General features: G+C 41.4%; 1 protein-coding gene across 1 annotated transcript; it reads left to right on the forward strand.

Moving 5' to 3' along the window:
* The first annotated feature begins 9052 nt into the window (after positions 1-9052).
* Positions 9053-25111, forward strand: SULT2A1 (sulfotransferase family 2A member 1). Its single transcript, XM_036834065.1, is given in 6 exon segments — positions 9053-9061; positions 12947-12977; positions 13350-13445; positions 18869-18963; positions 20660-20835; positions 24997-25111. Coding segments are annotated over 6 exon segments (522 nt in total).
* The last annotated feature ends 10 nt before the right edge of the window (positions 25112-25121 follow it).

Below are 25121 nucleotides of genomic sequence, written 5' to 3' on the forward strand. Positions count from 1 at the left end.
CCTGTTTGACTCTGGTTCTGTCACAAGCATCTACGCCCAGGGACCCTGGAGGTGCCTCACCCACTGGTGCATCGAGTAATAAGCATACACATCTGGGTCCCAGCTCTGGACACTGCAGTGGCCTGTGAACCACTCCAGCCCCTCTTGGCTCTGGGGTCCAGGAGCCCCCAGAGGACACTGAATTAGACAACTGCCCACAGACAAGAGAGCCTTTGTGTCAGTCCTGGAGTCCAGCAGGGAAATTTCAGCACACAGTTGGAGGAAGAAAAATGCAAGATTGGATGCACTGAATAGGGTAAGAGGAACAATTCGACTTTATCCACGTCACCCCTCCCTGAAGATGGCACAGCTCGGTGCCAAGGGTGACCTTTTTGGCTGTGATTTCTCCCTGGGGTGAAAGTGAGTCTGGGAGTCAGTGCCTGGCTACCCCAGCTGGGGGGATGCTGCCAAAGACACCCATTGCTCTCTCACCTCATTCAGAGCACAGGTATACCTCAGAGATGCTGCAGGTTCGATTCCAGGCCACCACAGTCCAGCAAATATCACAATAAAGCGAGTCAGACAAATCTTTTGGTTTCCCGGCGCATGTAAAAGTTATGTGGGGACTTCCCTGCTGGCACAGTGGTTAAGAATCCGCCTGCCAATACAGGGGACACGGGTTCGAGCCCTGGTCCGGGAAGATCCCACATGCCGTGGAGCAACTAAGCCCGTGCACCGCAGCTACTGAGCCTGTGCTCTAGAGCCCACGAGCCACAACTACTGAGCCCGCATGCCACAACTACTGAGCCCGCGTGCCACAACTACTGAATCCCGCATGCCTAGAGCCCGTGCTCCACAACAAGAGAAGCCACCACAATGAGAAGCCCATGCACTGCAACGAAGAGTAGCCCCCGCTCGCCACAACTAGAGAAAAGCCCGCACACAGCAATGAAGACCCAAAGCAGCCAAAAATAAATAAAAATTAAAAAAAAATACTTTACTGCAGACTTCCCTGGCGGTCCAGTGGTTAAGATTCCGTGCTTCCACTGCAGGAGGCAGTGGTTTGATCCCTGCTCGGGGAACTAAGATCCTGCATGCTGCACAGTGCAGCCAAAAAAATAAATAAAAAATTAAAAAAAATACTTTATTGCTAAAAAAATGCTGACCATCCTCTGAGCCTTCAGCGAGTCGCAATTTTTTGTGGGTGGAAGTTTTGAAATATTGTGAGAATTAACCAGATGTGACACGGAGACATGAAGTGAGCAAACTGTGTTGGAAAAATGGCACTGATAGACCTGCTCGAAGCAGGGTTGCCACAAACCTTCAATTTGTTTAAGAAGAAAAAAAAGGTAACATATGTGAACTGCAATAAAACGAGGTCTACCTGTACTGCATCATGAGCGGCAAGACCGGGGGTGGTGAGCAGCTGGGGGAAAAGCAGCCAGGGGTCAGAACAGAACAGATCCCAGTAACCACACCAGGGACCACCTCGCAAGGCTCACCCTGGAGCCAGTGGGGACACCTCCCCTGTGTAACCCCTTGCTGGCCCAGAGGCAGTGCCAGCACTCCACACACCTTACCCCCCCAACACATGCACACCCCACCTGTGACCTAATCCCTGGACACACCCCCCCCCCCCACAGCAGCAGGAGCGAGCTTTTACAGACGGCTAGTGAGTACGCACAGAAAGCCAGACCCAAGATATGGAAACAAGTTGTGTCCATCAACATCTGAATGGATAAAGAAGAGGTGGTGTCTATGTGTGTGTGTGTGTGTGTGTGTGTGTGTGTGTGTGTGTGTGTGTGTGTGTTCATACAGTGGAATATTATTCAGCCGTGAAAAGGAAGGAAATTCTACCATCTGTGATAACATGGATGGACCTTGAAGGCATTATGCTAAGTGAAAGAAGTCCGACAGAGAAAGACAAATACCGTATGACATCACTTATACATGAAATCTAGAAAAGCCAAACTCCATCTTCCAGGAATAGGAGGGCAGGGATTGAGGCCTCATGAGTCTGGGTTAAGGTAGAGAGAGAAGACAGTGGTTAAAACCAGAAAGTCCAGAGTGGGGTGTCGTTACCTCCAGAACTTATGACTGTTAACTCAGCCTGGGTTTCATGAGTCATAGAAGTGGATCCCTTAATAAAATAAGAGTTTACAAAAAAATTTTTTTAATAAAATAAAATTAAAAAGCCAAACTCAAAGAAACAGGGTAGAATGGTAGCCTCCATGGGGCTGGTAGGTGAGAGAAATGGTAGATTTTGGTCAAATGGTACAAACTTCCAGTTATAAGATGAAAAGTCTAGGTAACTACATCCCTAGTAGTCGTCACTACATGGTGACTATAGTTAACAATATTGTATTACAAACTTGAAAATTGCTGAGAGCGTAGATCTTAAATGTTTTCACTACACACACACACACACACACACACACACACACACACAAAGGTAATTATGTGAGGTGATGGAGGTGTCAACTAACCCTATTGTGGTAATCATTTCACAGTATATATGTGTATCAAATCATCATATGGTACCCCTTAAACTTACACAGTGTTATTCAATTATAGCTCAACAAACCTAGGGAAGAAACTGTTTTAAAAAGGATTATGGATAAAGCAAGTTGGCTTACTAAACGTCAAATAAGTTCATAGCTTTTTGGAGAAACATACTTTTTTTATATGCTTGCTCTTCTGCTATGCAAAGAAGGGGATTGGTTTTGACCAGAAAACAAAAACAAACAAACAAAAAAAACCACCAGAAGTCCAATGAGCAAGGACTTACGAAAGTGGCGTTTAGTTCATCATTAAAAAAAAAAAGAGAGAAAGACTCCTAACAATTACAGCTCCCTTAGAGACACTAGAATTCAAGCAGCACAAACACCTTTTTAAAAATGGGGAAGAAACAATGGAAAATAACCTCCAACAAATAATAAGCAAAGACAAAAAGAAAGAAGACAGGAGGACTAAGGAAAGAGAAAACAGTTGAAAGGCTGTAAGATCAAATGCGTTAGTGATAACAGTCAATTAAAATAAGTTAAATACCCAAATTAAGAAAAAAGAAAACGAAAACTATTTCAAAGGAACAAAATTGCATTATATGGTGCTTGCAGGAAGCACGTTGAAAAGGTCAGGGATGGGATGAGGGCACGGGATTGTAGGAAAGTCCTTGTGAGAAAGCAGGGGTCCTTGATCACTAGACGATTCACATAGCTGTTACCCAGCACTGCACATGGGATCTCGGTAAATCTAGTAAAATAGTAACGAAACAGCCTTTTGGTTCTCGGAAATCAATAGCACTCTGTGTATGGATGAGAGCTGTATAAATGTCATTAAGGTTAATGAGGTGGACAGCGGAGTTTGATGCTTTGTTCTATCTCTCAGGTGCCAGAACATTCTGTTCAAAGCAGAGATAGAACTCTATCTGAAAGTACCATTAAACGGCCATCACTGGTGCCCTGGGGTCAAAGGATGACCTCAGGCCTTTTCTCCATTCCACGCACTCCTTGCTCAAACGTTTGCACTCATCTCGACTTCTCTGGTAGGGTTAATGTGCATATTCTGCAAATTCTGGGACAAAGCAGCTGGCGTGCAAAGCTATACAAAAATCACTGGATTTCTTTCAAATGCAACAGTATTGTGTGTTCATTTTTGTACGGTATATATGTGGCTAGAGATCATACAGAATAGGAGAGAAGTTCTAAATTCTGTGTCAAGAACTTCGTGTTTCTGGAGTCTGTCCTCCCTTCCTGGCATCGTAAATGGCCTGGAATCCTAGACCTCACCTGAGATGGGTGAGATTCTGAATGATGTGAGACAGCTTCAGCTTTGCACAATGGAATTGATGGGATCATCTTATAGGGAAGACTCATGTGGCCCTGGAAAGAGCAGTGTAGCACGGAATCAAAGAGCTCTGTATTAGTCTCCTGGGGCTGCCATAGTGAATTACCACAAACTTGGTGGCTTGAAACAATAGAAATGTATTCTCTCACAGTTCTGGAGGCCAGAAGCCCAAAATCAGGATGTTAGCAGGAACATGTCTCTCCAGAACTCTAGAGGAGGATCCTTCCTTGCCTCTTCCAGCTTCTGGTGGCCCCAGGTGTTCCTGGGCTTGTGGCTGCATCAATCTAATCTTTATCTCCACCTTCACATGGCCTTCTAACCCTAACCCTAACTTTAACCCTAACTCTAACCCTAACCTTAACCCTAGCCCTAATCCTGAGTCTTCTCCTATTCTGTCTCTCATAAAGGCACTTGTCATTGGATTTAGGGCACACTTGGGTAAGCCAGGATGATCTATCTCATCTTGGAATCTTTAACTTTATTACATCGGCAAAAAACGTTTTTCCAGGTAAGGTCACATTCATAGGTTCCAGAAGTTAGGACATGGCTGTACCTTTGGGGACCACTATTCAACCTGCTCAAGCACAGACTCTGGAAAGAAACTGCCAGCGTTCCTATCTCAGCTCTGCCACTTAGCGGCTACATGATAAACTCTTTTTTTTTTTTAAACATCTTTATTGGAGTATAATTGCTTTACAATGGTGTGTTAGTTTCCGCTGTATAACAGAGTGAATCAGCTATATGTATACATATATCCCCATATCTCCTCCCTCTTGCATCTCCCTCCCACCCTCCCTATCCCACCCCTCTAGGTGGTCACAAAGCACCGAGCTGATCTCCCTGTGCTATGCGGCTGCTTCCCACTAGCTACCTATTTTACATTTGGTAGTGTATATACGTCCATGCCACTCTCTCACTTTGTCCCAGCTTACCCTTCCCTCTCCCCATGTCCTCAAGTCCATTCTTTATGTCTGTGTCTTTATTCCTGTCCTGCTTCTAGTTTCTTTAGAACCAATTTTTTTTTTTTTAGATTCCATATATATGTGTTAGCATACGGTATTTGTTTTTCTCTTTCTGACTTACTTCACTCTGTATGACAGACTCTAGGTCCATCGACCTCACTACAGATAACTCAATTTCGTTTCTTTTTATGGCTGAGTAATATTCCATTGTATATATGTGCCACATCTTCTTTATACATGATAAACTCTTAACCACTCTGAGCTCCCATTTCTCTAAATCTAAAATACGGATAATGATAGTTCCTTAATATAGAAAGCATTGCTAAGACAGCAAACCTTGGTGTTTGTTTTCTCACTCATACTTCATTTTATACATTTGATTTTGGATCCATCCTAGAATTCATTTCTTGGATGTGACCCAAGGAAATTTCACATCGTTCTGCTTTAACGAACCCATTTTCCTGCTGACTTCACAACTGCTCAGGTCTTTCTGCACATGCCTCACAGCAGAATAGAAGAAACCACCTCTGGACTTCCCTGGTGGCGCAGTGGTTAAGAATCCACCTGCCAATGCAGGGGGTAGGGATTCAATCCCTGGTCCAGGAAGATCCCACATGCTGCGGAGCAACTAAGCCGGTGCACCACAACTACTGAGCCTGCGTGCCACAACTGAGCCCGCGAGCCACAACTACTGAGCCCGCGTGCCACAACTGAGCCCGCATGCTGCATCTACTGAAGCCTGCGCACTGCAACGAAGAGTAGCCCCCGCTCACCGCAATAGAGAAAGCCCGTGTGCAGCAACGAAGACCCAAAGCAGCCAAAAAAATAAATTAAAAAAAAAAATCACCTTCCGCCTGGTATACCTGGAATTCTGTAATTGGGACTTCAACTTAACTTTTCTCTTACTCAAACCCCATGTTTTGTTTTGTTTTTTTCTTTCCCTTCCACAGGTCCCCTGTTGGGTTGGCCACAGGGAATATCAAAAGCTAGTGGGTCTCGAAGGGAACCAGCAGAATCAGTATCACTGGGGCACTTGTTGGACATGCAAACTCTGGGGCCCCATTTGTACCTACTGAGTCAGAAACTCTGGAGATGGAGCTCAGCAACCTGTGTTTCAACAAGGTCACCAGGGTTATTTCCATGTCTTGGCTACCGCGAGTAATGCTGCAAAGAACATGGGGGAGTGGCTATCTCTTCGAGATCATGATTTCATTTCCTTTGGATGAATACCAAGAAGTGGGGTTGCTGGATTATATGGTGGTTCAGTTTGTAATTTTCTGAGGAGCCGCCATACTGTTTTCAATGTCTGTACCAATTTGCATTCCTTCCAACAATGCACGAGGGTATGATAAAGTTTGAGACACTGGGTTAGGGATGAGATAAAGTTCAGAGACAGGGCTCTGATTAAGGAGAGAATTGTGTTTAGAATGTCTAATAATGAAAGTATTAAGAGATTAAGATTAGAGATCATGATAATATTAAGAGACTTCATTGGTTGAGCACTTAATCTTGAAAGTACAGTTATGTCAAAAAGTGTTCATGTTTGTGCCTAGAGGATTATACAGAACTGGAGAGAAGTTCTGAATTCTGTGTTGAGAATTTGCTGGTTATCGAGCTCCCTTCCTGGCATCAATAACCTGGAATTTTAGATCTCCACCAGGGAGACCCAGACACTGTGGCATGTCTTGAGTTGAGTCTAAACCTAAATGGTGAGGGGAAATCATTGGACCAAATAGGACCCAACATATAGTAAGTGTTCAGATCATTCATGGAATGTTAGATAAATGAAAGGATCCGAGGGGTAATCTGTGGCATAAGGTGAGGGGCAGTGTATCAGGGTTCTCCAGAGAAGCAGAACCAACAAGAGATTGACTGATTGATTAATTGATTTTAAGGAATTGGCTCATGCAATTTAAGAAATTGGCTCATGTATCAATAATAAGAGATTGACTGATTGATTGACTGATTGAATGATGTTAAAGAATCGGCTCGTGCAATTTGGCTAGCAAGTCCAAAATCTGTAGGGCAGGTCAGAAAGTTGGAAACTCCGGGAGGATTTGATGCCACAATCTTGAGTCTTGAGGTTTCTCCAAGAAACCTGTTTTTGCCCTTACGTCCTCCAACTGATTAGATCAGGCTTACCTATGTTATCAAGGGTTATCTCCTTTACTGAAAGTCAGCTGATTATAGATGTTAATCACATCTACAAAATGCCTTTGTAGCAACACCTCAACTAGCATTTGATTAAACACCTGGATCCTATAGCCAAGCTAAGTTGACACATAAGACTAGCTAACCATCACTGACATTTTCAGGGTCAACTGGTAGAAATTAAAGGACTTAAGTTAGTACCAATAGTTCAGTAAGAACACATAAAACTGAATAGACATTGGGGGGATTGAGGAGTGAGTTCTGGGCATCCCTGATCTTTGGCTTCACCTGTTGACTTGTCAAGAGTCAGGTAAACAAACTATAGTTATTCTGTTTGTCTCATCTAGTCTATGCTTTTATGGCTTCTTGCAAGAAATCCCATGAATTAGGAACCCTGGATTGAAACAGGGCATATTGTCCCCTCCCCTTGTGAAGGGGTAGGCGCTACCCAGGCAGCTGGAGGGGATGTGCTTCCTGGGGATGGGAGACTGAAATAGGAGTCATCTATAAAAGCAACTCCTCATTATTGAATGGTTACTAAATGCCAGGCAATGCCAGTTCTTAACTCCTACCACTGGGTCTGTTTTCTTCTACAATGGAGTTATGTGCACAAGGGTCAGGAGGCACATGAAAAATGTACCACTTTCATTGATACCAGGACCATTACTGAAAGTCTCAGAGATGCAGGACTGCTCTAGCAAATGAAGCCAGAACTAAAGGCTGAGACATGGAATTTATGTGAAACTTGTGTTCTCTCCTCCCGCAAATCCAGATCGAGCGTCTATAGCAGATGAGAGAGAGAGAGAGAGAGAGTACAATGTCCAGGCTTGGACTGTAGAGGCAGGTAAGAATGCCCTGCCCAAATATGCTATTTATTGGATCAGAAAGAGCAATAGGCATGGAGGAAGGGAACTAGATGACAATATGCCCTGATAATAGTTCCTTATCAGCTTGTAGAAAGTAGAAGCAAACATATTTAGCAGAATCCCAAATGTGAAACTCCCTGCTGTAAAGGGAACATGCCCGTATGTGGAGTTTGGACCACAAGTGTCAGGGACTCCTGACCTAGGATAGAGTACAGATGAAAGTGTGGAGTGAAAAATCCATGCTCCAGGGCCTGAGGCTGACCCATGAGTTGTCTGAACCTAGCCTGGCTAGGGCTTAACACACACCCCCATAATGCGCACATATTATCCAGAATAAATGTTTCTTTCTCTCCATGTCTATCAACTCTTCATTCCTTGAGGGCTTCAATATTAAGTGTTGAGAAAAACATCAAATAACTAGTGTCCTCACAGCCAAGTGAATTTTTATCAATAACACCCTATTCAGATTTCTGGAGTAAACAATTTACCTGAAGGAAGGTATAAAACCTTCTGCTATAAGCAGTGATCACATAAGGGTATATATTTATATCCTGGCCTTATTAAATCTGAGTTTGTGTGATCTTTATTGAGCCACAAGAATATCAGCATCTGGAAATCAGCAAGTTATCTCAAAAAGCAAACGGCTGGCTCATTGCCAAAGATGGTGCCCAGAGAACCATACATCCCAGCATTTATTCCTTTGTGTAGTCCCTTCCTCCCAAGTCTGTGCTGGGTCCACGACTAGGTTTTAACCAACAGAATAAGGCTGAAGAGATGATTGGGATTTCTAAGGTCAGATCACAAGAAGCATTGAAAGTTCCACCTGAGTCTCTTGGAACATTCTCCCTGGGTAAAGCCAGTCACTAAAACGCCTGACTGTCTGCAGGACCGCCATGCTGTGAGGAAGCCCAAGCTAGCCACGTGGAGAGGCATCTTTGAGAGAGAGAGATGCCCAACTAGGCACAAGCTATCCCAGCCACCTGGTGCTAGATATGCAAGTGAAGAAACTTCGGATGACTGCAGCCCAGGTTTCGTCTGGCTGCAGCAGGATGACAGACTCCAAATGAGAACCACTTAGTTGAGCCCAGTGAACCCCCAGAAGCATGGGATTGCATTCAAAGCCGGGAGTCAGCAAACAACAGTCTGTGAACCAAATCTGGCCCATGACTTGTTTTTGTAAGTAAACTTTTGGGGTAACACAGCCACACTTACTCATTTATGTATTGTCTGTGGTGCTTTCGTGCTACAATGGCAGAGGTGAGTAGTAGCAACGGAAACTTTATAACCCTCAAAGCTGAAAACAAGTGCTATCTGGTCCTTCTCAAAAAACATTTGCCAACCTCTTTTCCAAGGTGAGTTTGGGGGTGGTTTGTTATGCACCAATGAATAAGCAGGACACTGACAACTTTGATTCCACAATCGAAGGACATTTAAGACATTGTCTGATTCCTAAACTAGTAAGTATTGTAAAATATCCCAGGGTTGGACTTCCCTAGCGGTCCGGTGGTTAAGACGTCGTGCTTCCACTGCAGGCGCGGCGGGTTCCATCCCTCTTGGGGAAGTTCCGCATGCCTCGGGGTGCGGCCTACGGTCACTTGTTCCTTTGCAAACATGATCTTTTACCATTGAAGTGTTCTGATTCCACTCGCAGAGTTACGAGTCAGCACGGGGATCTAAACCCACTAGATTTTGAATCACAACTTGGTCACTTTCTAACTCTGTGACTGAGGATGCGTTACTTTATCTTTTTTCCTGTTGGATCAAACTGATAATTACAGTGTTGTAATTAAGAGCACGCATTCTGGATTCAGACAGCCAATGTGTAAATCCACTCCCTTCTCTTACTGAGGGCTAGTAATCAATAGCATGAAGACCTCAAATACACCAGCTATTGTTGCTGTTGTTGTTTATATTATTGCTATTGCAATTGCAGTATGTTCTTGCTTTTAGGATTCAGAATAATGAACGTGAAAGATGGAAATATGTGTCCATTTGGAAGATGGCATCTATTATAAATATACTTCCAGGTGATAGTCTGTCCTTTCTCTCTGCCTCAGAGAGGCGCTCACCCTCTTTGCCTGGGTAACTTGTCCTTATTCTTGAGAATATCAGCTTTCACATCCCTTCCTCGAAGACACTGATTCTCTACCAGGGGCCATGTGGAACATTCTTGGTTGTCATAACTGGGGAAGGGGTGCTACTGCCACCTAGTGGGTAGAGGCGAGGACTACTGCTAAGCATGCTATAGGTACACAGGACCGCCTGCACAACAAAGAATGATCTGGGCCAAAATGTCCACAATGCCCAGACTGAGGTCTAAGGCTTGCTCTAGCCCTGGCACCTCTCTCACAAGGCTTGGGCGAGGGACGCCCCTGAGGCCTTCCTCAGCCTCTTCAATGTTTTCACCTGCTACTTTGAAATGACCTGCATTCTCACCTGTCCCCCTCAGAAGTTCAGGGAGATCAGGGACTGAATCTGTTTCATACCTCCACCTCTGAAGCACATGTGTGGCATTTCCTTGCACAATTTCCTTGATAGGATAAAAGAATAAATTAGCGTTTGCTTGAATATCACACACTCAGCGCTATCCATTGGAACTCTCAACTGAAGAAAAACGCACGACTGAAAACTTGTGAGTTAAGTTTTGTGTTGTTTTTGTTTTTTTTAATTTATTTATTTTTATTTTATTTTTGGCTGTGTGGGTCTTCGTTTCTGCGCGAGGGCTTTCTCTAGTTGCGACAAGCGGGGGCCACTCTTCATCGCGGTGCGCGGGCTTCTCACCGCCGCGGCCTCTCTTGTTGCGGAGCACAGGCTCCAGACGCGCAGGCTCAGTAACTGTGGCCCACGGGCCCAGTTGCTCCGTGGCATGTGGGATCTTCCCAGACCAGGGCTCGAACCCGTGTCCCCTGCAATGGCAGGCAGATTCTTAACCACTGTGCCACCAGGGAAGCCCATGGCCGGTTTTTCTAACCACTATGTCTTTCTATATACAGCTGTCTATTGAGCTTAACAGCCACATGGCTCTCTCAGGGGGCTGACAGATGATGCCCAGAAGGGACCATGAATATCCAGGATCTAGCATATCTCAGATTGTTTTTAGAAACATGATTTCCTGGAAGGTGCTAATTGGTTTGTGATTTTTTTTTAATGTTTTATGCTTAAATTAGATTGTGAAGCAACAAGGATACATTGTACAGCACAAGGAAGTATAGCCATTAATTTTTCTTTCTGGACTTCTTTTTTTAATGTGGACTTTTTTTTAAAGTCTTTATTGAATTTGTTACAATATTGCTTCTGTTTTATGCTTTGGCCCTTTGGCCATGAGGCATGTGGGATCCTAGCTCCCTGACCAGGGATCCAACCCGCACCCCCTCATTGGAAGGTGAAGTCTCAACCACTAGGGAAGTCTTAGCCATTATTTTTTAATGATTTTAAATGAAATATAATCTATAAAACTATTGAACAACTATGTTGTACGCCTGAAGCTAATATAATATTGTAAATCAACTATACTTCAATTTTAAAAAATAAATGTGAAACAGAATAATATTCAACCCTTTGGAAACTTTACAGTGTGTCACAGCACAATTAAGTTTTTTTTTTTTAACCCATCACTTTCCAAGATTATTTATAATACACTTATTGACGTGTGACTTATTGGTGTTTGTTAAATGCCTGCATGGTGAAAATGAGGCCTAGAGAGAGATGGGGCCTAGAATAATGTTACAAAGAAAGCTGATGCAGAATCCAGAGTATAACTCAGATATTCAAATGCCAGGCATTCTTGCCTGTGTATGTGTGTGTGACTGTATATGTGCACTAATCTTAAGTATTAGCTTGTTGAATCTTTACATATGTACATAACTAGGTGACTACCTTTCAGATCCAGATTTAGAGCATTTCTACTCCCCCAGAATGTTTCCTCATGCTCCTCCCCGATCAATGCCCACCCACAGAGGTAACCACTCCCCTGACTTTTTTTTTTTTTAAGATTTTTATTTTGATGTGGACTATTTTTAAAGTCTTTATTGAATTTGTTACAATATGCTTCTGTTTTATGTTTTGTTTTTTTGGCCGCAAGGCATGTGGGATCTTAGTTCCCCGACCAGAGATTGAACCCTTGCCCCCTGCATTGGAAGGCCAAGTCTTAACCACTGGACCACCAGGGAAGTCCCTCTCCTGACTTTTAACTCTATAGATTAGTTTTGCTTGTTCTTGAGCTTCATATACATAGATTCATGCCATATGAACATCTGAATTCTTTCACTCAACATAGTTGTTGGTGCACAACCTCCTCAGGAGCTTGCTGGGTGTAATCTGAAACTGGACCGCATATGCAGAGGGCAGGAAGAGATCAAAGAAAGAGGCAGACCGTTCCAGATTGGTAGGTGGCAGGTTTAATAAGCAAGAGAACTTACTTATGAGGCAGGTCTTAGGCAGCCACAAGACGGGTTGGTTTCTGCACCTGCTCCCCCAATCTTAAAAGTTTATATAGACTTTACCTGGCTTGAGTCATGTACACAATCCAGATGGTTTCAACACCACATTGCTATCTCAAGGCTATATCTTTAGGCAGCTTCTAGTGCAGGGAAGGCAAGTGGAACACGCATTCCAAGGACGGGGGCAGGGGTAAGGTGCCTCCAATTGCCTAGGTCCAGCTCACGGGTCAATGGCTCAATGGGTCAAACCTCCATGATCTCCCCCAACAATAAGGTCCATGAGATTCATTCATGATGTTGTGTGTATGTATGGATATATATTGCTGTGTATCTATAAGGATAGCATAATTTGTTAATGTATTCTCCTATTAGTAATCTTTAAACTATAGTACACAAATATAATAGCACTCACATATTAAAATCTTCCAGTGTTTCCCATTATAAGTAGACTATAATATCCCAGAGGGAAAAGACAATATTTTTCTCTTCCTTTGTCATATCCTTAGTATCATCCCAGTGACTGGTTCGTAGGAAATTTAAAATACATATTTGATTAATGAATGCAATAACTAATTTATTAAAATAATCCATTGATATTTAAAGGGCATTTTCTAGGAATTGGCTTTTTCTCCATTTTTATGAAGATCAAGAAGGTTGGAAAATGACTGTATTGATTTTCCATTGTCCTATTTTTCTCTTTAAGGTGATTTACCTCATCAGAAATCCCAGAGATGGGCTTCCCTGGTGGCGCAGTGGTTGAGAGTCTGCCTGCTGGTGCAGGGAACACGGGTTCGAGCCCTGGTCTGGGAAGATCCCACATGCCGCGGAGCAGCTGGGCCCGTGAGCCACAACTACTGAGCCTGCGCGTCTGGAGCCTGTGCCCCGCAACGGGAGGGGCCGCGATAGTGAAAGGCCCGCGCACCGCGATGAAGAGTGGCCCCCGCTTGCTGCAACTAGAGAAAGCCCTTGCACAGAAACGAAGACCCAACACAGCCATAAATAAATTAATTAATTAAATAAATAAAGTAGCTATTAATTAAAAAAAATGAATGGGAAAATTCCTCTTATTAAAAAAAAAAAAAAAAAAAAAGAAATCCCAGAGATGTTTTTTGTGTCTGGTTATTTTTTCTGGAGGATTGCAACATTTGTTAGGAGACCAGAGTCCCTGGAACAATATTTTGAATGGTTCATCCAAGCAAATGGTGAGTGAATATAAAATATGGAAGCTGGGGTTACCAGACTGCTTTATCAGACCTCTTTTTTCTTTTTTTTTTAACCCAACTTGATGTCTCTACATCTCACCAACGCGTGGTTATAAGGCTCCATCACCTTGGAACCCAAATTTTCCAAGTCCACATAACTATCTTGCAAAGCAGCAGAACCTCAGCCAACCTTTATGCTTGCCCCATCAGAAACTATCCTAGCTATTTTCTGAGTCTCCAGGACCTCTCTAATACTAACACAGAGCGCTCATATTCTTCTCCTCTACTCTCCTAATTTGTGGCTTTCTGAAAGTCAGCTTTCATTGGCTTCCTGGACAATACAGTCCTGACTTTCCACCATTTTTCAGATGTATCTTTCTAAAACTCCCTTAATTCTCTTGTCCTCTCTGTCTCAAAATGTATGCATTGCCGTAGGATCTCTATACTTTTAATTATGTAGAATTTCTAGGCATTCTCAGATACTTGAAATTTTGCAGTGTTTCTCAAAACTATGTGATGAGTCTGATATCTCAGCTGTGATATATCTCCCTGGCTTCAGACCTGTTTCTCTAACAGCTCATGGACATCTTAACTGGAGAGAGCCGTCAATAACTCTAATTCAATATGCTCAAAATTGAACACATTTCCCCCCATATCTCAAACTTCTCCTATTGCAGGTTTAACTTATTCGACAAATAGAACCACTCCTAACCCAAGGGCTACCATGATTCTGACATTTAACAAGTGTCATCTTTTTCCCATCCCTCATGCCCTCACCACTTTCCTTTATCTAATTATTATCCAAGTCCCACAACCCTGACTAATATCTTCATTCTGGTCTTGTATTTAGGGAAGTCACCCTTTTCAACACTATATAAAATAGCATCTCTCCCCATCTCTATCGTTTTATCTTTTTTTCCCCCTTAGTACTCATCACCAATGAGTATGTATTCTATTTATTTGTTTATTCCATGTGTCTCCCCACTAAACTGTAAGTTCTTTGAGTTGTTCATTGTTGACTCCCTGCACTAGAGTGGTGCTTGCCACATAGTAACCAGCTAATACACCTTTGTTAATGAGTATTTATTTTCCACCCCTTCCATCGGTGCTTTATTAACCAGAGCCACTGTTACTTCTCACCTAGAGTAACATTACAGAATCTTTATTGGTGTCCTCATCTGCATGTTCTTTGACCCTTCTAGGCTATGTTGCAATCATCTGTTCTATATTGAACAGTTCACGTTCCCTGACTTTTTTTGCCCAGCACTGAAGTCCAATCTTCAAAAGTTGGAGGTCATATTTCTTATTGAACTGATCCTGGGTGAACTTTTCAGCCCTATCTACTGCTTAGCGTCAAGCTACTCTTTCAGAAAAAGAGCAGCAGTTAAACTACATGATGGAAACCCAGACATGAAGAGAACACCCCCCCTTCAATGCTATATTTGATCTTGCCATTTGGTGTATAAAGTAGACTGGATTGTGCTTCAGCCGTCACCAGGAATCCAGGAAAGTCCAATCAATAGTGGTGGGGGATGAAGACATATCCTGTAAACCTTACCACTGTCCCAATATCTTGCTTATTTGTGCCCTAAAAATCCCACACGGGCCTATTTCTTATCCAATCAAGAACTACCAATACCAAAGTCTTTATTGCTATCAACTAATACCAATATCCTGACTTGTCTATAGCCCTGCAGAAAGTCGATTTTAACCCTCTTCCACATACCAATGAAGAAATCTTGGAAATTTAAGTCCCAGGAAATATGGACCTTAGACCCAAGCAACAGAGTGTCTGCTCTGGACCTTGGGTCTTGTAGCAGAGTTCTGGATTATACATGATAACAAAGCCTTAGGACACTAAAGGAACTGCATTTCCAGAGAGACACATCAAGAGGGCTGGAAAATGGGCACTCCAAGGGAATTCATGACAGGCTTTCCTTGCCAGATGTCAGCACCCCTGATGAACAAAATAGCCCAAGAGAATTCCCAGACAGACCCTTTTGTCTACATGGATGATTCCAGCATGAACTTCAAGGATGATTCACAGATACCAGCTGGTCCCAGACCTTAGTTCCCTGACCAGGGATTGAACCCAGGCCATCACAGTGAAAGCGCCATTCCTAACCACTGGACTTCCAGGGAATTCCCTGTTATATCTTTTCAAAAATCTGTTCAAAAAACATTTCCATTGTAAAAGGGGAAGTTATAAATTTCATATCAAGGTCAAGTGCCTTTGGCCCATGTTTGAGCAAATTGTGATAGATGAGCTGAGAACACAAGATATAGAGAAAGTGAGAATGTTTTTCTAGGAGAGAAGAACTGAAGCATAGATACAAATACAGAAAGCTTCTTTTCCAAGGTAGGATAAAATCCTGACACCAATTCTGATATGTGGTATGCGTTTTATTTTCCCCACATTTCTCCCGACACAAGCTGGGTGTCCTACAATTCAACCCAATTCTGATACTATCTACCCAGAGAAAGCATCAGATTCCGCAGGTTAAGGGCTCAGTCCCACAAGACTGTCCTTACTTCAGATGCCAGTCACAAACCCAGGTTGTCTGTGCTTCTGACCAACTGGATATAAATCAGAGGTTCCCATGACACCCCTGCTTGGGTTTGATTAATTTACTAGTGGCTCATAGAACTCAGGAAACCAGTTCACTTACTAGATTACCAGTTTATTACAAAGGATATTAAAGAAAATCAACAGCTGGATGGAGAGGTACATAGGACCCAAACAAAAGAGCTTCTGTACTCAAGAGTTTGGACGTGGCTAGGCAGCCTTTGGCTGTGTCCTGGTTCACCAACATAGAAGCTCTCTGAGCCCCCCCAATAAGCATAATTGATTAAAGCATTGCCCACTGGTGATTGACTCAACCTCCAGCCCCTCTCCCCTCCCCAGAATTCAAGGTGTGGGGCAGAAAGTTCCAGCCTTCTAATCAGGGTTGGTTTCCCAGGCAACCAGTGCCCCCATCTTTAGAGGATTTCCAAAAGTCATCTCGTTAACAAAGTCAGTTAAAGCCACCTCATTAACATGAAGTCCGTTGTGGTTGAAAGGGGTTTATTATGAATATCAAGACACCCATTTCACCTTTATGGCTCTGGAGAAATTTCACCTTTATGGCTCTGAAGAAATTTAGAAAACTGAGGACAAAAGACCAAATACTATAACAAAAGACGCTCCCATTGCTATTATGGATCAGGAAATTCTAAGGGTTTGGGGAGTTGTGAGCCAGGAGCCAACGACAGAGACTAAAATATATATTTAGTATACATCACAATATTACAAAAGAATATTGCGGTCCAATATTGTTGGTAAATGGGAAAAAAATCTCATTATATATAGAGAGTAGTTGTGTATTAATATATACACAGATTTATTTATTAAAAAAAAAAAGCCTTAGGGGGTCCCCTGCTCTGGACACATTTCCTCCCCAGCAATGTAAGGAATCTGTAGGACTCCTGTAGCTTGCAACTCAAGATCGTCACCCGTGTTCTGGGAAGCTTGAACACTAGAATTCTCTATGCAAAAGATCTCAAGCATGTTCTCATAGCCTATATGGTCCTCTGCTCTGGGTCCCACCTCTCAAGGAAGACCATACTAGCAGCATGTTAAGTTAGGTTTGGCCAAGGGGAGAATCAAAACGAATGAACTGTAATTGCTGTTTGCAAACATTGCTGAAGCCATTAGTTTTTTGCCAAATGCTTCTCCCAACACTTTATAGGTCCAAAGTTAGGAATTAAAGGAAATGTTTCAATTTGGGGGCTGTTAAGAATAATGTTTCTCTGGTACATGTGGTACAGACTTTCTTTCTGGTTTTTATACCTGAGTGTGGAACTGCTAAGCGAATATGAATTTTCCATTTTAAAAGATAATATCAAACTATTTTCCAGAACGATTGGATCAACTTATATTCCTGCAAATAGTATATGAGAGTTTCTATTACTCCAACTCTGTGACATTCATTGTCAGTGTTTTTATGATTGTCATTTTAATAATTTTACAGAATAATTAGTGGATGATTGGCATATTTTATTTAGTTTCTCTCTTCATTTATAGACACTGTTTATCTCTTCTTTCATCTAAAGCCTTTTTAATGTCTTATATGATCTTTTACAAGTTTTTTCTATAAAAAGCCTGCAACTCTTTTTTAGATGTATTTCATTTCTTCTTAGGTTGATGACATCTTAAAATTATATTTCCCAGTTGTTTGTGCCTGATTTGGGGGAATGTAACCAACTTTGAATGTTGATTGGGTATTTACCAACCTGAATGAACCCTCTTCTTAACTCTAATTGCTTCCCTGTAGGTTCTCTTTGATTTTCTATGAAGTATAAATATATCCTTTAAGTAAAGACTGTTATCTTCATTATATATATATATATAGTCTTTACTTTTTTCTCTTATCTCATTGGCCAGGGTTCTGAGACAATATTAAATAGAAGTGATGATAGTGGTAATACTTGCCTTGTTCTTAATTTTAAATATAATTATTCAAAAATGTTATTTTTAAACATTATTGAGAAAATTGACAAATATAATTGTATATATTTAAAAGTGATTATTTGATATACATATAAATTATGTAATGATTACCAAGATCAAGATAATTAAGCCATTCACCACCACACATAGTTAGATCTATGTTTTGGCTAAAAATATATTTATGTTATGCTCATTCTTGAATGATAGCTTAACTGAGTAGAATTCTCAGCTGATAATAAACTCCCACTACAATCTGGAGTTAAGAAAGGTTCGGGCATGATAGACAGCCATTCAAAAGTATAAAATAGTTAAGATATGGAGGATAGAGTGAGAAAATTTACCTCCCAGGAAGACAATATAAAATACTGGGAAGAGCAATTTTCAAGGAAACATGCGTGAGTACTTCTTCATGTATGAAATCTCCGTTTGAAGAACCACACCTAGCCTCACAAAGAATTATTACAAATAAATCTTCACCTAGCCTCTAGGAAAGCTGTGGTAGAAAAAAGGAAAGAAAATCTTAAACCAGAGGAAAGACAGATAGTTTCCAAAGGAATAATAATTACAACAGCAGCAATGAAGGCAAGAAGAGAGAGGGGAGAAAAAAAAGAAAAGACAAGTGCTATGAGAATATACCTAGCAACCAAAAATTCTAAATGCTGAACAAATGAAAGGCAGCAAGAACTCCTCAGGCCACATGGTTCTCTGGACAAGATCTCCTTAGAGACCCTTGAAAACTGGGTACAAAACCTGCTCCAAATGAACTAGGCTTGTTAAAGGGCAAATGTATGATGTTGGATAATACTTACAGCAAGACCAAATGTGCCCTGCATTGTGCTGGCAATTGTGCCCACAAGAGTGACCATAATATACGGATGCCTGCTTTCATAGAGTTTGTAATCCACTCACTCTTTCTGCCTTCCCCCCTATGCACTGCCATATGGATCATGGTTTAACCGTGCTTGTGGCTGGATGTCCATGAGAGGCAAGGAGAACTTCCTGATACGGAGTTATGAAGAGATGAAATGGGTAACTATCGTTCTTATACTCAGCACACTCTCTCTCACCACTGTCTTCACTCCCTCTAACTTCCCTCCATTCCTCTGTGTCTCTCTTCCACCTTCTCAGTCAAAGTTTAGCCTTGTGAATGGTCATTAGGAGTGAGAATAGTGACCTGGTCTTCATTGTCCTAATTCTGGTTGACACTTCCTAAGCTCCATGTTCTCTTTCTTCATGTGTTCTTCCTTATCTCACCTTACAACAACCAAAGGGCTTTTTCCATGCACTGAGACAGAGTACAATGGCTTGTGCTCACACTGGCAACTGGTTCTATAATTTCTAGAGGTAAGTTGCATGATGCTGCTGATAACCTAGTGGTAGGAGGGGTCTGAGAAAGAAGACAGGAATGGGTAGAAGCAAGTTTGGTTGAACACAGAGATGTGTTCAACTGTCTGACATACCAGATTGACTGATAAGAGAAAAATTAAGTCATAAAATCAATCTGTGTGATTATTCTGAGGCCAAGTACTGGACTGACGAGGGATGGGCAGGAAAAGCTGTCTTATGATGTTCAAAACCAATAAAGGTGATGAAACCATAGGAAGAAGAACTTTACCTATTAGTGGTATCTTGGAGAAAAGAGAAAATAACACAAACACCAGCTTTTGCTTCTATCTGAGAAAAATTACTTTCCATCGTCTTCTTCAGGCCACTTCTGTTCAATCCTCTATGGCCTCCACATGAATTTCATTTTTACCAAGGAGACTTTTGTAACAAGTTTAGCTACCTCAGGTACATGGTCCCATACCTTCCTGTAATTATGCTTTCAAGCCACAAAATGAACTTTTACTCTAATAATCTCTACAGTTGTGTGTTTTCTTTCTTTCTCTCTTTTTTTTTTTTTTTTTTTTTTTTTTTTTTTTTTTTTTTTTGGTTTTTTTACATGTTTTGTTTGTTTTGTTGTTGTTGTTTTCTTTTTCCTTCTTTTTTCTTTTTTTTGGTGTTTTTTTGTTCTTTTTTTATTTTTGTGTTTCTTTTCCTTTTTTTTGTTTTTATTAGGATTTTTGTTTTGTTTTGTTTTGTTTTTTTACAGTTGTGTATTTTCTTGTTAGATCATATGGAAGGCTCATGGAAAAAAGAAAAAAAATTAAAGTATTATAGCTCTAAGAGGAAAGTCTCTGATTCAAAGCAAAGCCCTTCTGGTTATAGAATCTGTTTTCTTATCACAATCTCCCAGGATCATGTGCCAAGTACTAATTACTGAGATAATAAATAAGAAGATACGGTAAGGTCTCTTGTATTATTCAAATGTTAGTTATGGAAAACAGTATTATTTGAGCACATAGCCATGATTTGAAATCGATTCCTTAAATCTTTGTCAAGTTCTCCCTGAAACTCTCCTGCCTAATCCTCATCATAATCATCTAGAAGCCCTTCTAAAGTCTCTTTAGAAAACCCAGTATTTTAGTGTTGAGTTGTCCTGAATTCAACTATACTGGGAAATCCATCATGATCTTTCCATCTTTTGTATACTTTGTGCTCCTTCTTTACCTTTTCCCATTTCTTCCTCCTGGTCACATCCAACTCAATCCCTACTCACATCTCTACATTTTTTTCTCTTTTCCTCTTCCCTCTCCTCCTCCTCATTCTGCTATTTCCTCCTTCTCATCTCCTTTTCTATGTTCTTTCTCTTTCATATAATCTCTCCTATTTTCTCTTCTTCTAGGACACAAGAAGGACGGTAGAGAAGATCTGCCAGTTCCTGGGTAAGAAACTAGAACCAGAAGAACTGAACTCAGTCTTCAGAAACAGTTCCTTCCAGGTCATGAAAGAAAACAATATGTCCAATATTTCCCTCCTGGAGGTTCAGTTTTTAGAGGAGAATGGAATTCTTTTGAGAAAAGATAAAAGAAAATGTTCTACCTTCAAAATGTATCAGAATATGTAGAGGGTATTCTTGTGCTTACAATAGGGCACTAACCATTGGAAGGAGGGACTGTTTGAATTGCTCATCACTTGGGAACTTCTCATATGAGCCCTGATCAGGGAGTCTCTTATTATAGTACTGAGTGGTCTGTAGGCACTTGGAGAAAGTTTATTAGACCTGGCATGGTCATCGGTCTTATGCAAGGTCATTCAAATTCTCTCTCCTCAGAATTTGACATGAAAGATATCTATTCTACAAGCAGTAACCAGATTAATCCACTACTCTTGCCAACTCACCAGCTGTGATTGAGCTGGAAAATAAGGACAGGATTGGGGAAGGTCATGTTGGTGCTACTCCACTGGTGATTTATCATAGAGAAATATCCTGAACAACAGCAACAACAAAATGTGTAAAGAATGACTCAACTAGAAAAAGGAAGGAGAGGCTTTTCACTTAGCTGAGACTGTCTTGTTATCAGACATTGTAAAGCCCCCTGTGATGAAAAATTAATCATGTCCATATCCTTGAGCTCAAGATGAATGAACAGTATATACTGCATGGAGTAGGAGGAGCCCATTTTCCCAGAACCCTATAGTTCAGATATATCCAGGATGGTGATCCATGGAAGGAAGGAATTAAATGATTCAAAAGACCTCAAGCAGGTGAGGGCTGCTACCCAGGGCAGAGGCGGCCACCACCCCAGTGGGCCAGGAGGTCAGAGCATCAAGACAAAGAGGCTTATTCTCAATCCTTGCAATCTAATGGGGGACTTCCCTGGTGGCACAGGGGTTAAGAATCCATCTGCCAATGCAGGGGACACAGGTTCAATCCCTGGTCCGGGAAGATCCCACATGCCGCGGAGCAACTGAGCCCAAGTACGCCACAATTACTGAGCCTGCACTCTAGAGCCCGCACGCCACAACTACTGAGCCTGCGTGCTGCAACTGCTGAAGCCCACGCACCTAGAGCCCGTGCTCTGCAACAAGAGAAGCCTCCACTCGCCACAATTAGAGGAAGCCTGCATGCAGCAACAAAGACCAAATGCAGCCAAAAAATTAAAATTAAAAATAATAATAATAATAATAAAACAGAAAATACAATCAAAAAAAAATCTAATGGAACTTGCTCTGCTAGGTTTTGGATTTGCCTGAGACCCGTGATCCTTTTCTTCTCTCTGATTTCTCCATTTTGGAATGGGAATATCTACCATATGCCTTTCCTACCATTGTATCTTGGAAGCAGACAGCTTGTTTGGTTTCACAGGTTCACAGCTGGAGAGGAATCTTGCCTCAGATGAATCATACCTCGAGTCTCACCCATGCTTGATTTACACTATAGATAGATAGATAGATAGATAGATAGACAGATAGATAGATAGATATAGATATAGATATAATATATATATATATATATATATATATATATATATATATATATATATATATACACACACACATATATGGGATTTTGGACTTAGAGCTGATGTTAGAATGGGTTAAAACTTCTGGGCTTTTGGGACGGGGTGAATGTATTTTGCATACGAGAAGGACATGAATTGGGGTGGGGTGGCCAGAAGGCAGAGTCTCATAGGATGAATTGTATCTCCTCAAAATTCATATGTGGAATTTTAACCCCCAGTACCTCAGAATGTAACCATATTTGGAGATAAGGTTTTTAAAGAGGTAATTAAGTCAAAATGAGTTTTTTAGGGTGGGCCCTAATCCAATATGACTGGTATCCTTGTAAGAAGTGGAAATTTGGACATAGAGATATACAGAGGGAAGGCGATGTGAAGACAAAGGAAGATGACAGCCATCTATACGCCAAGGAGAGAGGCCTGGAACAGATCCTTCCCTCAGGGCTCTCAGAAGGAACCAACTCTGTCAACACCTCAATCTCTGATTTCTGTCCTCTGGAACTGTGAGGAAATGCATTTCTGTTGTTCAAGCCTCCCAGTCTGTGGTACCTTGTTACAGCAGTCCTAGAAAACGAATACACAAGAGCTCGGGGAGATTTTTAAGAGAGAAGGAATAAGGAGAGACATAAACAGAAATTAACATCTGAAAGATTTGTAGGATTTTGAAAACGGGTAGGATTTAGAACTACAGAGACACCTGCATAGAAATATTAGATTCTTTCATCTAGACTGATGTTTAATAGGGAGTGACAGTATTGAATTTACAGAGATTTTGGCTTCTGCCTTACCAAGAATCAAGTGTGTTACGAATGACACAGAGCATAAGAAATCAATAATATGAAAAATTGTTCTAATAATGAACGTAATGATGAACATGAGAGTAAAGTGTATATAGGGCGTCAATTACTTATTAAACATTCTGTTGTAATACTTCTGTGCATGTAAGAGGATATAATTTATATTCGTATATTATTAACTTGTATATAATTATCATTGTTATATGTTATATATTAATTTAATTATATATTGATTTAGCTAAGATATTAATATGATACATACATATTAATTTATATGATATATAAGATAATAATATCATATAATTAAGAGTATGGCTTCTGGAGTCAAAATCTTTGGCTTCAAATCCACATCCATCAATTTCTTTCTTGTTTTGTTTTGATTTTTGGCCGTGCCATGCAGCTTACAGGATCTTAGTTCCCCAACCAGGGATGGAACCCGGGCCCACGGCAGTGAAAGCACCGAGTCCTAACCTCTGAACTGCTAGGGAATTCCCAACATCCATCAATTTCTAAGTGTAACTTCTCCAGGTCTTTTTTTCCTCATCGGTAAAATGGAGTTAATAGTAGTACATTCCTCATTCTTTTAGTCGTGCTTTCAACAAATATTTGAGTACCTACTATGTGTCTATGACTCTTCAAAACACTGCCTTTGGTAATTTAAAAAGAAAAATTTGTGAATTTCTAAAACTTACATATATTGGAGATACATACCATATACCCATGTACACAGAGGAAATACATATAGCATATCATACATGATAAGTGTTATGAAGTAAAATACGGCAAGGATGGGGATTTACAGTTCTAAATTGGGTGGTGACAGAGACCATCACTGAGAAGTTTGCATTGGAGAAAAGACTTGAAGAAACAGATGAGAGAGACATGGATATATCTGAGAGAATAGCATTCCAGGAAGAAGGAACATAAAATGCAAGTAGTCTGAGGTGGGGGAACGCCTAGCATGTCTGAGGCAGCATCAGAAGACTCACTGTGACGGAGTGGAACAAGAAAGTGGATGGTCATAGGAGATGAAGTCAGAGAAATGACAGGGGACCAAATCACCTGAAGCCACAGAGGATGCCATAAGCACTTTCACTGAGTGAAAACAGAAGTCCTTAGAGAATTTGACCAGGAGTGACACGATCTGGCTTAACTTCTCAAGGGATCAATATGGCTGTCATGCTAAGAGTAACTTATAAAGGAGAATGATCAAAAACCGAGAGACTAGTTAGATGGCTAATACAATAACCCAGGTGAGAAATGACGTTGGCTTGGACCAAGGTGGTAGAAATAGAGGTTGCAAAAAGTGGCTAGAGTACTGGTTGTATCAGAAGATAGAGGCTGCATTATTGCTGATGAATTATATACAAGATGAGTTGGGGGAGAGGAGAATGTAGGAAATTGTTTCCAAGCAGGCAGAGGTGTCAATGGGTATGACTGCCAGGCAGTATAAAAGCCTACCAATGGGGCTTCCCTGGTGGCGCAGTAGTTAAGAGTCCACCTGCCAATGCAGGGGACACGGGTTCGAGCCCTGGTCTGGGAAGATCCCACATGCCACGGAGCAACTGGGCCCGTGAGCCACAACTACTGAGCCTGCGCGTCTGGAGCTTGGGCTCCGCAGCAAGAGAGGCCGCGACAGTGAGAGGCCCGCGCACCGCGGTGAAGAGTGGCCCCCGCTTGCCGCAACTAGAGAAAGCCCTCGCACAGAAACGAAGACCCAACACAGCCATAAATAAATAAATAAATAAAAATAATTCCTTAAAAAAAAAAAAAAAAAGCCTACCAATGAACCATTGGTCATTCTGCTATATTAGCTACAATTTCCATGTCAAGTAGACAGAAGAAGTAGATCCAGGAAGATATGTATTGGGGTCTTCAGACCTACCCCTAGATCTGATCTGACTCTCTATCTTATGTTTGTCAGGCATTGCTGGAGACTGGAAAAATTACTTCATGGTGGCCCAAGCTGAAACCTTTGATAAAATATTCCAGGAGAAGATAACAGATCTTCCTCAATAGCTGTTCCCATGGGAATAATGTTCCAAAA

Source organism: Balaenoptera musculus, chromosome 19 (assembly GCF_009873245.2).
Source record: "Balaenoptera musculus isolate JJ_BM4_2016_0621 chromosome 19, mBalMus1.pri.v3, whole genome shotgun sequence".
NCBI lineage: Eukaryota > Metazoa > Chordata > Mammalia > Artiodactyla > Balaenopteridae > Balaenoptera > Balaenoptera musculus.